The sequence below is a fragment of the Hippichthys cyanospilos genome, chromosome 5 (assembly GCF_059441005.1).
Source record: "Hippichthys cyanospilos isolate Australia breed blue-spotted pipefish chromosome 5, RoL_Hcya_1.0, whole genome shotgun sequence".
In the NCBI taxonomy this organism is placed as follows: Eukaryota; Metazoa; Chordata; class Actinopteri; order Syngnathiformes; family Syngnathidae; genus Hippichthys; species Hippichthys cyanospilos.
The window spans coordinates 16,307,453-16,324,795 of record NC_142373.1 but is presented as its reverse complement, the minus strand read 5'-3'; the positions used below and the strand labels follow the sequence as shown (position 1 = coordinate 16,324,795).

Genomic DNA, 17,343 nt, shown 5'->3' with positions numbered 1-17,343 from the left:
TTGATCACCGCCTTAGTGCCTTTTCTTATGCTCATACAACGTTTTGTTGCCCTCCTTGTGCCACCAAGTCAACTCCCTCTGCCTTTTGTTTCTCTCCAGCTGTTTCCCGTTTCCTTGTCGAGTCCCTAGTCTATTTAAATCTGAGTTTGCTTTCAGTTCATGTCGGGTCATTGTCCTTGTCAGATGGTTGTTTTGCTCATCATCCGAATTCTCAGCCAGGTTACCCCGCGGCACTTAGTTAAGTTTTTGCCTCTGTTCACCTGAGTTTTGTGTTTTCCTCTTCGAGCTTCTGCTGCTTTAGTTATTCACGTCCTTCAGGTCTCCACGCTTTTGTTGCTACTTTGATTTTCGGTCCTCGCTTTCATTAAATATGATTTTTTGAGTACAACTTGCTTCCGGATTCCCTGCCTTTGGGTCCACCATTGCACACCATCATGCCGAACCGTGACACGTTTAAATTCTTGATTGTTCAATTCCAGATTACATGTACTGTAGAAGTGAAGAATAAAAAGAAATATACAATGTATATTTTAACTCTTAATCAGGGGCTTCAAACGTACGACTCGCAGGCCGTATCCGGGGTTAATCGGGCCCATGAGATGATTTCGTGAAGCGTTGGGAAAAAAAAAAAGAAAATTACCAAAGGCATTAGTCCACAGAGACGAACAACCATTCACACATCCAATCACACCTAAGGACAATTTAGTATGTCCATTACACCTGCCGTGCATGTTTTTGGAGTGTGGGAAGAAGCCGGAGTGCCCGAAGAGAACCCACGCGGGCTTGGAGAGAACATGCACACGCCACACAGCAATGCTGGAACCAGCTGGATTCGAACTCGGGTCCCTCATCTGTGAGGCGGACATGCTAACCAGCGCGCCTCAGAGCCAACCGAGAACTTAACAATATGATTAAAATTTCTAATCATTAAAACATCTGTATCATGCTATGCCACTTTTTTTTTTAAAGCTCTTTGAAAAAAGATAGATAGATAGATAGATAGATAGATAGATAGATAGATACTTTATTCATCCCCGTAGGGAAATTCACATTTCCAGCAGTATCCTCAAGTCGAGATATAAAATATGAGAAATAAAATACACAAGATACACATAAGTCCAGTACAGAAGTATACTTAAGGTGCTTGTTAACAGTGTAAACAGAATAGTGTGAATCGTTGGAGTCTAGTGCAAGTATAATTAAGGTGCTTGTATAAAGTGAATAGTGCAGTGCAGAGTATGAGGATGCATTGTCATAAAACGGGCACGGCGGCCAAATAGGGAAGGCGAGGTTTTGGTAAGCTAAGTGTATTGTGTCCTAGTTAGAAAAATAGTGACCGAAATATTAAGAAATTAGATCGCCATTGTGCAAAAGGTAATATTGAATCATATATACAGTACCCATAGTTAACTGTGAAAAGCTTTCAGCAATGGAGGATACTGGCCCTTGAAATATTGCATGACCATACGCTGACAGCTTTGGGTGAACGGGGGTGACGTTTTGACCACAAGCTGCGTGGATTTGACTGACCCAGGAATATACAGTATTTTCCCAAGCTACATCACGGCCACTTCGCCCCTGCTCTGACGTCATCAGTAATTCTATTTCTTTACTTGTTGCTCTACCTTGTACTCCTCCTATTCTCCCTCTTGCATCGTAACCTCCACACTTTCTTCATTTGCTCTCACTAATTCTCACTCTATTTACTCATCCTGCTCCTTCTGTTTTACTCCACACAAACAGCTTACCTATGGCTCATTTATGGTTTTTAGGTTGATTGCAAAGTCAGGTATTTATCTAAAACAGTTTTCACAGTGGCCAGACAATTGCCACAACACTGTCAATAATACGTGTGTATATACTGTATTGTGTTGCAAGGAGTGTGTTGATCATGTGGATATTGTTTGTAAAGCTGGGAGTTCTATTCACACATGTATAGTGTATCTTACAAAGTTACAAACTGAGTGCAAAGCAGTGTTAGTTTATTATTCAGTGTTTCAGAAATTGTACGACCAGAATCACTTTTAGAGTTCAAGCATTCAAAAATAAAATGAAATTGCCAAATGTGCTTGGCACATTGTGATAAGATCACTGTCTCCGTTGATGCACAACGGCATTGCTTTCAAGTTCTTTGGCAGTCGGACACAGGTGCTACTCGGTGCATGTGCGTGTAGGACTTCAACAGTGTTACACTCCCATGGTGCGACACGCCCATGGGCAAGGCGCATTCTTCTGTTAAAGCGCCTTCAGCCACATCCCAGCACATGACTGTGGAGATGACGTGGTTCTTGTTATCTCGACCTCCTGTGATAAAGAGTTTGTTGCTGCAGGCGGCGATGGCGCAGCTCGCCCTCTCGCCCAGCCGGGTGACGACCGACCAAGAGTCTGACTCGGGGGTGTAGCAATACATGGTGTGCATGGCGCCACCTGTGGGGACAAAGAGGACAACAAGCCTCCATCCAATGAGTGGAAGCGGCACTTTTTTTGTTGAATTTCATCTTAGATGAACGTGTTCAAAACTTGCCAACTACATAGATGCTGTTTTTGAAGCTGACAGCATTGGTGCACTTGGTTTCGATGGGAATCGGCGCCCGCAGCTCCCAAAAGTCCGTTCCGGGTTCCCAACGTTGAACCAAATCGGTCGCTAGCTTCCCATTGGGCCCTCCGCCAATCACGTAGATCCATCTGTCGAAGCTTGCGGCAGCAAAGGAGCTCACGCCCACGGCGAGTGGCGCCACCTGTGCCAATAATGCGGCAGAGGCGTGTGATGAAGCATGATGTGCTTTTTTTATATTAAGTTTAGCTAGCTGATGATATTTTTATTCAGGAACGCTTCAGGAAACTACAATATTGAGGCTTCAATTGTGTGCGTAATTACCTGCGTCCAACGGTTGTGAAAAGGGTCATAGGCTTCTACAGAATCAAGCCGACGCACGCCATCAAACCCTCCCAGCGCATACACCCTCCCTCCTTGGACGGCCATCTTGTGCCGCCATCGGCCTGTCGTCAGGGGCTCGATCTGGATCCACTTGTCCAGGGCTCCGTTGTATTTCCAAACATCCGTCTGAGTCTCTTTGCCTCCTAGAGTAGCATTCGAGAAATTTATTTATATTTTCCTCCTCTGGTACACTCCAAATGGAACAAATTAAGTGTGTCTGTTGAAGTAGTTGTCCTTTATATGTTTATAAAAAAAATTGATTAATTTTGATTAATAATGGACAATTTTCCTAATTAATTAACATTAATTAATTGTGACAAATGTCCATTATTAATCAATTAATCACAATGGACAATTTTCACAAATAATCAATGTGAATTAATTGTGAAAATTGTCCATTATTAATCACAATTATTCACAATTTTTGATTTTCCAACTGTTTTATACAAAGGTTGTGATTTATTCAATTAAAAGCTTGGACTTCAAATCATCAAATCAAAAGTCTTTTTTTTCAAAGGCTGTTGTAATAGTATTTTTTTTAAACCCCTTAAAACAATTATTTTCCTGTAAAATACAAGTCTAAAACAGCATGTTTCATTTATGTGTGTGGGTTAGTAATGTCCCCCAAAAAAATAGATTCTTACCAGATATGTAAAGTTCATTGCGAAAGGTTACGCAAGCAAACTCCACCCATTTCCTGTTCTGAGCCTCCTCCTCCATGCCTGTGCCAGGTAGCCTAGCAACCTCGAGCCTGCTGCGTCTGAGCGGGTCCAAACAAGTGACGGTAGAAATGAAGTGGTCATCTTTGGTGCAGCCTCCGATAATGAGGAACACCTCTGACAGGAAGTGGCACATGCGGGGTTTGGTTCGTTCCGAGACCACCTGTAACAAACACAATGACAAAGATAAGCATTTGTTTTTTTTCCTGTCTTTTTAAACTGGCACAAGAACCCAACACAGATGGATCGGAATCCTTTGTTCTTTCTGTATGCAGACTTAGAAGAAAAATCTGGTCACCCCTCTGCTGATACTGACCTCCCTTCCGGAAAGGTGAAAAGTACGGGCCTCCTGCAGCAGAGGAAAGCTCTCACTGCAACTGCGGATCAGTTCATCGCCCTCGACTTTGTCCACAAAATACGCCGGCTCCAACAACGGCAGCCGCACGCACGAGAGCAACCTGGCCAGCAGGCAGCGCCGCTCGTCTCTCTCGGCTCTCACCCAGCGCATGAGGCCCTCGAAAACACGCTCCTCGTACCTCACGCTCAGGTCGTCCCGCTGCAGGATGCTCTCCAGCGACTGGGCCGCCACCTCCACGAAGTCCGGCTGCTGGACCACCTGGGAGAAATGGGAGGCGATGTAGTCCTGAGCCTTGCTCTTCAAAGTGGGGAGGGCGTAGCGATCTGCTAGGTTTAGGATGCCAATGCAAGTATCCGGTTGCAGGGATCTGCTAAGGTAGCCAACACATGCTTCCACCACTCGCAGGAACTACAAAAACCAAGACATGCAATTACATTACAGTAGTAAAATGGTCAGTGAGTGTATAGTTTGGTTCCTTTTTTTTTTGTAAGAGAATCCTTACCTGAAATTGACTGGCTGCCTCCAGTACATTCTGCACATTTGAGCGAGTGAGGAGGGCCTGGCTTGTGTAAGTGTATTGCAGGAGCGTCTGCATTGTCTCACTGTCCAGTCCTTTCATTTCCACCCTTTCCTCATGACTCTCCCTCAGTCCACTGCAGAACATGGCCCTGAACACAGCAACAGCCTCAAATCATGGAGTCATTCTCATTGAGGCCTGAGCATATATTACATGGGGGTGTCATTGGGGTCACGGATGACCACAAGGAAACTGACTTTGTTTTTGCTGTGTGAAGTGTAAGTGCCGTAAAATAAGGTGGTAAAATAATAAGTAAAATAATAGCCAATCACTACATTTTTTGTTTTCAGTTTTAGACTAATTTGTAACCTATAGGCTGTTAAAAAAACAAGTAGTAAACCGTTGTTGAAAGTTTTTATATTTCTATCGATAATTATTTACACTCGGCGCGACGAGTGGGTAACAGGGTTAGAAAAGGGTTTCTCTTTCCTAGGGCTGGCTTTTCAAACTATAATTGAGAAGCTCTGCCTCAATGTAAAATGAAACAATGATTTATAAAAGCCTTACGGAAGAAAATCTATTCCCAAGTGGGCCGGACCAATAAAACCATGTAGTTAACAGTTGAAATTTTTCTTATCTTGCTTTTGCCTTGTTAATGTTAAAAAGCATACTTTTTGGGGGAATACTCATACAATTTTTTATACAATTTCTATAGATAAGCTTAAGTTTGTGTGTGACCATAAACAGTAGTGTGCCTTGAGACAGTTTAACATAGAAGAGAACCATGTCTTAAAGAATAGCGCCGAAGTTCAACAATCATTTCATTGAATCTCCATGAAAATAAAGGACCTGCCCATCGTTGCTTGCAGCTTTAATTCTTTCTTTTTTCTTTTATACCTGAAGTATTGACTGGCAGCTGCAAGGATGGCTCTGTGGCAAGGGAAGTCATGTCCTTGAACGCACACGACCACGTCAGTCAGCTGGAGGTTGACTCGCAAGTCCTCCATGCCTCTCTGCAGCTCCAAGGGCAGACCTCCATCTTCCCAGCGATACTCCGAGCCACTCTCCCTCTCTGGACCCGAGTCCTCCACGGCGACGGACAAGGAGCACTCTGTCGTCCTCTCCAGTGAGTCACTCATCTTCACAAGCTCTTCTCAAACTCCTGCACAAAACTTCTCTCTGTGTGCACCTGCACCGCTAAAAACAACAATGCACAAAATACCCCTTGTGGGTTTTCTTGCAAGTGTGCTGCTGCTTCTGCAGCTGTTTTGCTAAGTTCCTATTTCTGGTTTGTCTCCAACTTATATATGTAGCAACATTTGTTTTTAGACACTTCCTCTATTGAGGCTGAGCAAATTCCCCATACTTTGTGTAACACACAAGGGGCTGCAACATTTAAGACACTGAAAAGACTTTCAAAGTTAAATGACAAAACTTGATTTGTATGTGATAAAACAATGTATTGTATAACAATGTAATGTATAATCATAGTTTTTTTTGTTTAATTAGGTAAGTTTAACAGCTTTGCACGATTAGTTTTAAAGAGTCTTCATAACAGAATATATACTACAATTGTATTACATTTTAGAATAGAATAGAAAAGAATATAACTGTCAGTGTCATTGTATAGCAGGTATACAACGAAATTGGGAGTGCTGCTCAGATTTATGCATAATAGTTAAATATGAAGAATAAATATTTATATTGAATAAATATTTATATTACACATAATTATATTTATTACATATTTAAATATAAAGAATGAATATAAAGAAAGAAAACAATTTACCTGAGTGTAACTGTTGTTTCAGAATATGTATTTATTTTTACTAGTATTATTATTAATAATAATCATTATTATAATGATTGACAAAAGCAAAATCAATACGCGACACTGTTCGTATTTGCACAAGGGGTAAAATCACAGAACTGGTTTAATTTTCCCAGTAATACTTAGTGCCCACCTGGGGGCAGTATTGCCTATGCCATCAACATAAAGTGTTAAACCTTAAACCGCCTTTATTGCGTATACTGCATCTAGTATTGCATACAGGTTATTAAATCTTAACGACTATGGTACGATACATAGTTTTGCACATATCACCTTTCCAAAAATACTTTGATCGTTGTATGATTTTTTGTTGTCTATGAGAAAAACGGATTCACCTTTGCGTGCAGCATCTTCCTAGCATGTTTTCCATTTTGTTTCTTCGTATTATGAAGTGATTATCGCATGCATTTCCAATCGTAATTTTGAATCAACCATATTCATGTATTATAATCGTATAATCGTTACAAGTTCTGGATGTCTTTTGGGGCCAAATTCCATGGTAGCGCTGTTGACCTTTTCCCCACTAGATGTCGCTGTTGCCATGTTGCCAATAGCTTACAAATTGTATTTACAGTATAGTGATCGCCTCAGCCTTGATGCAATTAATATTTTTTTTCAGAGTATTACAAATGATAAAATATTAGACACTTTCTTGCGCGATATTATTATTATTGTTAGCCCGAATAACTTGTTTATTTTAACACAGGGACAATTTAATTATGAGTGATTGTAAGACTTGATTGTGTATTCTTGTGGTCAATATATTGCACGTAGGATATATTTCACAGTTTGTGCGGGCTGTCGCCAGGAAGTGCAAGACACTTTAATTCACGTGAGAACGCGGGCATACACGCACAATATGTTTTGTATTGACACAGTCAACAAGCTGATTCAGGATGCTGAGCATTCTTTTGGGTTTAAGGATTCCTGGTTTGCTCCTGTGCATGGCAATGCTTTCGCACCTCGGTATGTCTTTTCATATTAACAAGATAAGTGCTTTTTTCTTTTTTAATTAAATCAATTTTTAGATAATATAGATGTATATAATCAGAGAAATGAAAATGCTTAATTTTGATTTTTTTTATTGAATATTTGGTCTGAGTGCTCAAAAATGGAATTTTCTACGAATTGATTGTTCATCATACAACCTGTGTTATTCACTGCCCTCCTGGTAAAAATCAGTCTTTGACATCTGTAGTCGTCAAAAGATTTGGAAGATAAAAAATGAACATTAACTGCCACTTTTTAAAAGATAAAAGGAGTCAAGTACTAAAGTAATGAAAGCATTACATCAATTCTGGAATAATTTTTTAAAAAATCTAAAAAAAAAAGAAGCCTTCTGCAGAATATTTTGTTATGAGTAAAATGTTTAACTGTACCTTGAGACTAATGTCATTGCCCCTTACCCCAAAATGTTTAGAATTGCATACATTTCAGAGTGTTTGATACCACTTTTTTCAGATCAATACCAGTATACTCATTTCTTGACTAATTGCCAATTTTGATCACAAATACTGATACCATTAGTACTTTTGATCCATAACATTTCTCAGAAATAAGCTCATTTTAAAAACAAACCCAGTTTTGCATCTTCCTGTTCCTGATCATAAAATGCCCTACCATGGAAGTCGATACCGATACCTGGTGTCTGTACTCGCCCATCGCCACCAATATTGATCGAAATATACCGCAATCGATGGAAAAAAAAATCATTGTCATCTTACAATGTTGCTCAAATTACAGATGATTTGTTAAATGTAAAATGCAATAGAACAGTTAACAGAACAACAAACTCACATGGAGAAGGCTGTTTATAATTTCCACTAACGACCCAGGCAAACATTTTAGTCCCTCAACATCCCTTCAACATACTTCAGTTTCACCAGTTTTCTATTAGCTAGCTAGTTAGCTAATAACCATGAGTTAGTTAGTTAGTTAGTTAGTTAGTTAACCTTCATCAGGACATCTTTGGGTTTAATAAAATAACCCCAGAAGCTCCAAAATAGTTTTTAAATGAGGAAAGAAAAAATGTGCATGCATAAATTTGGGATTAGGCCGAGATTCGCCGTGCATACATTTTGATGTTTTTAAAAATCGATTTCTGCGCTCCACTCAGGATACGGCAAAGTACTGACCGAGATCCAGGCCGGGCCCCTGTACCGTGTGACGGGTTCCCGTCTCTCCATCTCCTGCAATGTGAGCGGCTTCACCAATGCCGACTCCAGGAAGGAATTTGAATTCCGCGTCACCAAGCCCGCAAATCCAGTTGTCCTGAACATCATTAGCACCGAAGACCCGAGTTTTGGTTACAACATGTACCGCATGAGAGGTGAAGATATCGCCTTGACGCACGCATCGCCCAACTCCGCCGTCTTTGAGATCAAAACTCTTCGGAAAGATGACGAAGGGGAATACGAGTGTGCCGTGATCAACCCGGAATATATTTACAACGGCATCTACAGCGCGGCAAGTGTCGTCAAAGGTAATCAGTCGCCATTCATCGAAGGACCGCCATTGTCGGTATGAAGGTGCTTGAGTAAACTATTTTCCCCTGCAGTGATTGACGATTCCCTGAGTGTTTCATCAGTCGGTTCCACCTCGCTGCACTTAAACCAGGGTGAAGCGCTCACTCTAACGTGCCAAGCCTCCAGCAACACCATCCAGCACACACATCTGTCCGTAGCCTGGTATCTCCGCAAAGAGGGCGCCAACGACCACGCGCAGCTCATCATCTCCCTGGATAGAGACTTCACATTAAGGACCGGCCCGGAATTTCAAGGACGCTACCAAGCCGGTTTCATAAGGTTGGATAAAGTGGGAGAGGCCACTTACAGGCTGACGATGGATCGATTGGAGCCGTCAGATGCGGGCCGGATCTTCTGCCAGGCTCAAGAGTGGATTGAGGATCCTGATCTGTCCTGGTACTCGCTAACACAAAAGAATGCAGAGGGAACTATGTTGGCTGTCAAAGGGAGAGGTCAGAAACATACACGTTCACCCACCCACCAAATATTGCTTTAAAATAGATTGAAAAGACATCACTTGTGTCCAGACCAAAAAAAAAAAAAAACCTGAATCTGGTTGAAAACCAATAGTTGAAAAAACATCTTTAAAGGACCTATCATGTAATTTTGAACTTTCCACTGTTAAACATATGTAAATAAGTGGCAGCTTGGTGGCATAGTGGTTAGCGCGTCCACCTCACAGTTCAGGGACCAGAGTTCAAATCCATCTCGCGCTGACCTTCCTGTGTGTGGTTTGCATGTTCTCCCCGAGACTGCATGGCTTTCTTCCCATACTCCAAAAACATGCATGACAGGTGTATTGGACATACTAAATTGTCCTTAGGTGTGATTGGGTGAGTAAATCTCTGTGTGCCTGTGATTGGCTGGCAACCAGTTCAGGGTGTCCCCTGCCTACTGCCCGAAGTCAGCTGGGATAGGCACCAGTAAGCCTGCGACCCTTGTGAGGATAGGTGTCTCTTGACAATGGATGCATGAATAAATGGATAGATGGAAGTGATTACATAAATGTTACTATTGGCACATTAACTATTCAATTTCTTATGGACCAGGAAGTCAAATATCTCGTCGACTCTCACCGCCATCTTCATGATAAGGTTGTAAAGCCGAGCAGGCTGCGAAAAATTGACAAAGAAAAAGCCAACATAAGGTTGTCTTACGTTAACTTATGTTCCTATCTGTGATTTTACAACGCAATGCAAACATTAATTTGCATTGAGAAACCTAAGAAGTTAGTAGCAGATAAAAATACCCCATCAAAGCAGTCGTAATACAGCATGAATGCACATGGTTGATTTCTATGCACCGAAGCGAACTTGTGCTTACAGTTATGGCCTCTCCATCGGGTGCAATTGTTGGAATCGTGCCAACTTTCATTTGTAATTTTACAGCAGATCCACTTTTACAGTATGTTGGCGAAGATTCACCTTCTAATCCTCTGTGAAATGTTGACAATCACAAACGCCTGCTTGCTTTCCAGCCATGTTTTCTATGGTAAAATTTGTAACTAATGAATGAAATGCTGTTGTTAACTTGGCTGACTGCAAAATCTGGTGCTGATAGGGCACAAATAAGCAAATATATTCAGCAGTGTTAAAGAAGGAAAATAACATTATGGGGGTGTTTACAGTGTGTAATTAACACTGTAACATGGTTAAAAGCTCTAAAAAGTTAAATTTCCTTGAAAGAGACATTCTGTTCAGTCTAAATTTGTTTGAAAAGTGAAAAGCTGTCTATTTCAAGTGAGGAAACGCTGCAGGGTGTTACATGCTGGCAGGCAAGGCATATTATGAAAATCAAACATCCCCTTTTTTGTTGAACTCAAAATTTGTTGTATTAATTTTTGTATTAATACATTTGATTCCTGCAATTCTTTCCGGCAGAAATTAGAAACGCGGCATCTTCTCAAAATCAGATAATTTACAACCAATTTTGAAGTAAATTTTTACTTCATTGGATGAGCTAAAAATGACAAAATTGGTCATAAAGCCTGCTGAAGCTGTGTTATGCTAAAAAAATCAAAACCTATTTGAAATTTGCTATTTCACTTAAATGAATCAGTGAGTAGGAACGGAGCTGGTACAGATCCCTGAGGCACACCTGTAGTCTCTCGTGTGTTATTTGTGAGACAGTCTTAACCACAGCATCTCTTCAAGAGGCTGATAAGCTGACATAAATATTTTTCCATTTCCTCTTCTTCTACAGTGGCTTCTTGACAGAAAGTGTGTTGTGCTTTTTTTTTTGTGACTGAACAGAGTTGGTGCCAGACAAGGCCTCTGTGGTGGTGAAACTGTCGGCGCCGCAGACATCTCTGCAGGAGGGGCAGGAGCTGCTGCTAAAATGCAGTGTTGACACGCAGAAGCTGCAGGAAAAGTTTTTTTCTGTAGCTTGGCTCCGAGCAGGTGTGGAGCTGGCCCGAATAGGCCCCACGGGCATTCTGTCCGTGAGCCCTGACTACAGACGGCGAGAGAAGCAAGGAGAGCTCAGGGTCAACAGGATCGGGGACATAGATTACAATCTTGTTTTACAGCCTGTCAGCACTGAAGACCAGGGAGGGTACGTGTGCAGAGTGTGGCCCCAAGAAAGAGGACAGCATGGCAACTTTGTGCAAGGAGAAGCCCAAGACTCCAATTCCCTGATAGTTAGCATCATAACTACAGGTTACGTTATTATTTTATATCCAAACAGTTCCAAAACAATCAGCAATCTGGTTGTACGAGAATAGGCATGAACTGTGAACTGTTTACTGTGGTTCGTAAAAGTAAATAATGGCTAATATCACCCTAAAATCCCTGGTAATGCGCCATTCAAATGAGCCATTTTTAAAAGGGACTTCCAAACAGTGCACAATATGAATTTGACGCTTGCAGCGTTGAGTCAATGAGTTGCCTCTTTGAAGATAATTTAGATGCCGGATTGGATTTGCTTTAAAAAATAGCTCACCAGTGACAGGCTTTGCTAAGAAGAATAAAAACAGTTCATATTCAACACATTTAACAAGACACATCTAACAAGACAATTACAAGGGATTGACTCCTAATATCTCTTCTCATTGCAGCTAGTGGCCTGTCAGTCGAAATGCAAAACTCTGTGAATGTCAACGAAGGTGACACGTTAGCACTAGCTTGCAAAGTGCACGGCTTCAAAGGCCAGCTCTCCGTCACCTGGCAGCGCAAAGTAGCCCAGATGTCCACATTCACCAACATCATCGGTCTAAGTCAGGATGGCGTAGTGGAGACTGCCACTGTCCATGTGTCAAACCTTGTCAGAGCCACGCATCCTGCAGAGGGCATCTTCGTCCTGAAGCTTGATGGGATCACGCTGGCCGATTCTGGTGTCTACCAATGTGTGGTGTCTGAATGGAAGAGTCGGAGCAAGACCGACAGCCAATCAGCGACGAGCACTGTGATGGTGGCCCCTATTGGTTAGTTTTTAAACACAAACATGCATTTCTTATTTTCCTTACAAATGTCCTTTGAAGACCAAAACATCACGTGTGCTTGTGTTTCAGACTCTTTTTTGTCCGTGAATCTGATGAGCCGCAACAGCCTTGTGACTGTGGGAGACATAGTGGAATTGATGTGCCGGGTCAAAGGGCCACATCTCGCCATAACGCTCTCTTGGAGCTTACAGCGCGACACCTCGTCCATCGACAACATACTGACGATGCACCATGACGGTGCCGTCAGCTGGTCTGGAGATCACCAACGTTACCATCTTCGGGTTGACAACAACCCCAGAGAGAGGATTTATTACCTTCTCATCAATGGCGCCAGCCACAGGGAGGCAGGAAGCTACCAATGTCGGATCTCCGTTTTTCAGAGGAACGTGTACAAGAAGCTGTCACCATCCAACCAGCTGACCGTCATGGTACAGAACCCAGGTGAGCGCCTGATGGAAAAATGTACAAGTTATCACATTTAAACACATACAGTGCTGTAAAAATCCGGGTCAAACATACATCCTCATGGCCAGATCTGGCCCACAAGAAAATCTAATCTACCTCACGAGATGATTTTGTGAATCATTAAGAAAATTAACTGGATTGAAGCCGTCTGTTGTCCATAATCAATAAAAACTTGCTCACTTCATTATCAAAAAGTGGAACACCTCACGAGCATCAAAGTTAGCATTTGCATCTAACTTCGTCCTGCTACTGCTCAGCGCGGGTAAAATCCTTCGATTGCCCTGAAGAAATTCACAATGGGCGGGAGATGCCATATGAGCCGTTAGTCGACGGGTTGTGGTCCAAACAATCAGTCTTGTGTTTCTTTTTAAACTATACCATACCCTTTGCTGTCATTGCAACACTGTGTAAATGGTGGTGTAAACAAAGTTTAAAGTAGACGTACCCACCTTGGTCGACATTTTCCCCCATCCCTACTGGAAACTAAATCACGTTCACACAGTTTAGTTGTGGTGAGAAACTGACAGTTGACTGAATCAAACCTGTAAAACTGAGGTCTCATTCCAACAAGATGGCCTGTGTGGTTTCCTCATATGTGATACAGTTCAAAGTAAACTGAGATCTGTTAGATATGAACACAGTAACCCAACAGGTACAGACCAAATGATGCAGTATGTTCACGTGCCGTCGAATCTATTTTCAACTTTACGACTCTTCGATGGAGTTGAGCAGCAGCAACATCGATTAGTCACCAATCACTGATTTTTGGCACAGGGAAGGTGTGGAATGAAATTAGTCTATCACTTATTTGTTTAAATTGTGTTCCGCATCTGATCGAGGAGCTCTGGTAAAAAGTGACGGAAAACCATGAAAGGGGAAAATGCCAGATTTGATTAATTTTTGGCCCACGCTTTCAAAATGGAAGGAGTGTGAGGAATTTTTCCATCACACACAAACTGATCTGTGATTACTTTCAAATTGTGCATAATCATGTGGTGGGCCCATTATGAGGACAGATTTTCTCATTTGGCATAGCTGTGCTCAATGACCAAAGGTTTGGGTGTTTGGATCCTGGCTGCTTTTGTTGTGCATTTGGCTGCTGGTCTTGCTAGTGACATTAGCAAGCTGCTGGTACTGTAGTTGGTATCACCAGCAGAACCAGCACAAAACACAAAGAAAAACATTCTTGTTTGATGATCATTTTGTACCACTACTATAGGCATGGGAGTGCCCTTAATAACCCGAGATTTAACACAGACAACAAAGACATCTTTTTGTGATGTATTCTGAGGTCAGAGGTCTGTCTTCTAGAGGTGGTCAGAACGGTCTGAAATGTCCCCGTTGATAACTGAAAAGGCAAAACACCCTTCAAAATTGTTAACAGATTCTATAATGTTCAATACCCTTAAATCATTTTGGATAAATCTCTTATCTATCTCTCCATTTCTTAGTGAGGGACCTCATTCTGACACCCACTCCTGCCCTGACTAGAAATATCAACAGTGACATCACCATCGAATGCTTAGTTACTTCGTCTCGCTCTGGATCTTCTCGCTACGCCGTCACCTGGATTCTACAACAAGAGACCCAAAATGTGACCATCTTGAGCTCCGATCGAGACTTCATAGTAACGTCGATGGCGGCCCATAACCGGCGAATCAGCATGCAGCAAACCAAGGGTCCAAAGTTTGAGTTGACGGTTCGAGATTCTCAGATTTCCGACCGAGGCGTTTATGTGTGTGAGATCGTGGAGTGGCTGCAAGATCCTCGTGGCGAATGGTATCAGCTGCCCCCAGTCTCTGAAACCATCCAGCTGACACTCATTGAGCCTGGTGAGATCTTTTATGCTCCTTGCACCCACAGTATTTTGTTCTGGATTAACTAGGATTTCTCCTTTATCCAGCCAATGATCTCCTTTTGGATAACAAAGAGCAGCAGGTCCTTGCAAAAGAAGGAAACCAAGTACAACTCAAGTGCGAGCTGATTTCAGGTGCATCCAGCGATTCATGCTTCTACAGAGTCACCTGGTTCTACACCAGGCTTGGATCTTCTGCCATTCCACTTATTGAGCTTGATCATACGGGGCTACTGAAATATCCGGGGAACAAGGATCTTCACGGCCTGCAGGGGAGGCTTCGTCTCTCCAGACACAACCGGAGCAGCTTTGGTCTTGAAATTCAGAGGATCCACGAGGGGGATAGTGGGACATACCGATGTCAGGTGGAGCAGTACCAGCTTGGGCATGAAGGCCGCTGGGAGCAGAAAGCTTCAGTTGATGGTGGTCCAATCATATTGTCTGTCAAACTTACAGGTATAATCATATTATCCATTTCTCCTGTTTTTCCACAGGCTCAGTATTCCCAGCGGACTTATGGTGAATCTCCATTTATTTTTCCAGATTAACCTAAAAAATGTCTTATCTTTGCTACCTTTTGACAGACAACAACCTATCTATCAAAAAAGATGAGTTGGCATTTAACGTGAGCACATCGCAGGATTTCACCATCCATTGTCACATCACCAAACAGTCCAGCCTGGAATCCAAGTTCCAGGTCACCTGGTTTTGGCAGAAGAAGAGCGAAACCCAACGGCAAGCTGTATTCACCTCATACAGAAACTCAACATTACAAGACTTTTGGTTTGAGAGACGAGAGCGGCTGAGATTCGCTCACGCTTTACCCAACCAATTCAGCCTCACCGTGTCGAAGCCAACGCTTTCTGATGGCGGTCTTTATTGCTGCGAGGTGGAGGAATGGCTCCCTTCTCCGTCCCATGGCTGGAGGAAAGCAGCAGTAGAGCGTTCCGACTATTCGACTGTTAGCGTCTATTCACAAGGTATTTTGGCCAAATTTGGGTGAATTAAAACATAATAGGCTAATGTTGTGGGTGAGGGGGCAAGTTCTGGGACAGAAGTAAGCAAGATGTTTAACTGCGAGAACATGCAAAAATGGTCACTTTAACACTTGGAAAATGCCCCAACAGCACCTTTGATCAAAGTAGTGATATTCATTCTTTGTACGAAGGAGCTTGCTTGCCACAGAAGCAGCTAAAGCTTAGCCTAGCACATCAATGCAAAGCATCCAGCTGCGACTTCAATTAAAGCTAATAATAACAATGAAATTGCTTATGTAGCAAGCCATAGCAAAGCGCTTTGAGAAAACTAAATTCGGGTTGGAGCAATTCTGGAAGTTGTTATCTTTTAAGTCATTCAGTGCCATGGAAGGGGATTCTCCTCTTTCATAATAGTAATAACAATAATAATTATTAAATAATAAAATTCTTGTCAAATACGGGTTTTATAGGGTGTAGCTGACACCCTTGACTAATGCTTATTATAAGCCAATTGAGCACTGTAGTGATAACTGTGACCATTGGATAGCAGTGTTTCCACACTTACAACATAGCTATGACATCAATTCTAATTGAACAATGTAAGTCAACCTTTAGTATAATACCACCCATATTTACATAGACATAACACACAATATTCTGTTGGCCTTGAAAGGTGAGTGAAAATGCTCGCCCTCAAGAGGTTTCTTTTTCCGATAACACTTGGCTCTGAAAGAGTTAATATTATTTTCTTATTTGCCAATTGACAAAAGAAAACCACCATTCCTCCTGATTGTTAAAACTAAAGGTTGCAAGCAGCACAAGGGAACAGTCTCAAATACAGTAAGAAGGTAAATAGTCACTACTAACGACTGAATCTTATTTTCGTTGTCTCAATCTGCCACCCAAAAAAAAGAAGAAGAAAAAAAAAAAACACAATGTAAGGATATCATATGACTCATCATTGTATCCGCAGGGGAACATGAAGCTCGTCCCGGATGTTATTCGGGCTTGTGGATCGGCCTTCCTGTGGCTGTCGTGCTCTGCTCACTGTTGATCATATTTGCCCTGGTGCTCAAGCAGCGTCGGGCCAAGACGCCCGAAAAAAAGCCAGGTCAGTCTTTTTGGACGGAGCAACATCAACTGAACACAAGACTTAGTGCGGATGACTAAGCGTTCACCTGCTCAGTCACTCATACTTGTATAGCACTTTTAATGCATAACGAATGGGATGTGTCTGACTAAATTACAGTGGGAACTGAAATTACAAGTGGTCAAAACACCACACTTGTCATCATTTTCTATATTATGAATTTACCAGGAAAAAAAAAAAAAACATCTGCTGTCACGCTTGTACATTTCTATGTGAAATTTACAGAAATGTGCTATACAGTACAAGAAAAAAAATAGCGTCACAATTATAGTGTGATTTTGCCAATAATAAATAAAGGAAATAATGTGGTGTGTAGTTATTGTGTCATCGAGCAAATGTAAATGCTAATTCATGAAAGTAACCGTAATCTTGCATTAAAGAAATAGCTTACTCTCCATAAGTAAAGATAAGGATAAAGATTTTTTTTTCATTTAATGCTAAAAACAAAATTGGCCGCATATAAATATGACATATATCTATGGGACCAGTTCAAACTTTGGAAACACCTTCAAATTAGTTTTTTTTTTATTTCTACATTGTAAATTCATATTGCTCGTCTAAGCTTTGCA

At 41.7% G+C, this 17,343-nt stretch overlaps 2 protein-coding genes across 2 annotated transcripts; one reads left to right on the top strand and one right to left on the bottom strand.

Moving 5' to 3' along the window:
• Positions 1-1,000: 1,000 nt before the first annotated feature.
• klhl6 (kelch-like family member 6) lies at positions 1,001-5,751 on the bottom strand. Its single transcript, XM_088414269.1, has 7 exons — positions 5,430-5,751; positions 4,518-4,683; positions 3,974-4,423; positions 3,583-3,820; positions 2,879-3,081; positions 2,525-2,738; positions 1,001-2,427 (listed from the first exon to the last, which is right to left on the bottom strand). The coding sequence occupies exons 1-7, from the start codon at positions 5,669-5,671 to the stop codon at positions 2,123-2,125; spliced, it is 1,818 nt and encodes a 605-aa protein (XP_088270395.1). The 5' UTR covers positions 5,672-5,751; the 3' UTR covers positions 1,001-2,122.
• Positions 5,752-7,223: 1,472 nt separating this feature from the next.
• LOC148423773 (immunoglobulin superfamily member 3-like) lies at positions 7,224-17,089 on the top strand. The gene is made up of 10 exons (XM_088414268.1): positions 7,224-7,329; positions 8,480-8,845; positions 8,921-9,340; positions 11,141-11,545; positions 11,944-12,309; positions 12,397-12,768; positions 14,244-14,624; positions 14,696-15,103; positions 15,232-15,627; positions 16,598-17,089. The coding sequence occupies exons 1-10, from the start codon at positions 7,260-7,262 to the stop codon at positions 16,792-16,794; spliced, it is 3,381 nt and encodes a 1,126-aa protein (XP_088270394.1). The 5' UTR covers positions 7,224-7,259; the 3' UTR covers positions 16,795-17,089.
• The last annotated feature ends 254 nt before the right edge of the window (positions 17,090-17,343 follow it).

What these genes read in the sequence shown, in the direction of transcription:
- klhl6 (XM_088414269.1), bottom strand. Translation starts at nt 5,671, where the DNA reads ATGAGTGACTCACTGGAGAGGACGACAGAGTGCTCCTTGTCCGTCGCC. An exon ending in AGGCAGCCAGTCAATTTCAG is followed by an intron (nt 4,424 to 4,517) that starts GTAAGGATTCTC and finishes TGGTTTTTGTAG; the next exon opens with TTCCTGCGAGTGGTGGAAGC. An exon ending in CAATGAACTTTACATATCTG is followed by an intron (nt 3,082 to 3,582) that starts GTAAGAATCTAT and finishes ATGCTACTCTAG; the next exon opens with GAGGCAAAGAGACTCAGACG.
- LOC148423773 (XM_088414268.1), top strand. Translation starts at nt 7,260, where the DNA reads ATGCTGAGCATTCTTTTGGGTTTAAGGATTCCTGGTTTGCTCCTGTGC. An exon ending in GTTGGCTGTCAAAGGGAGAG is followed by an intron (nt 9,341 to 11,140) that starts GTCAGAAACATA and finishes GTGACTGAACAG; the next exon opens with AGTTGGTGCCAGACAAGGCC. An exon ending in TGTTAGCGTCTATTCACAAG is followed by an intron (nt 15,628 to 16,597) that starts GTATTTTGGCCA and finishes TTGTATCCGCAG; the next exon opens with GGGAACATGAAGCTCGTCCC.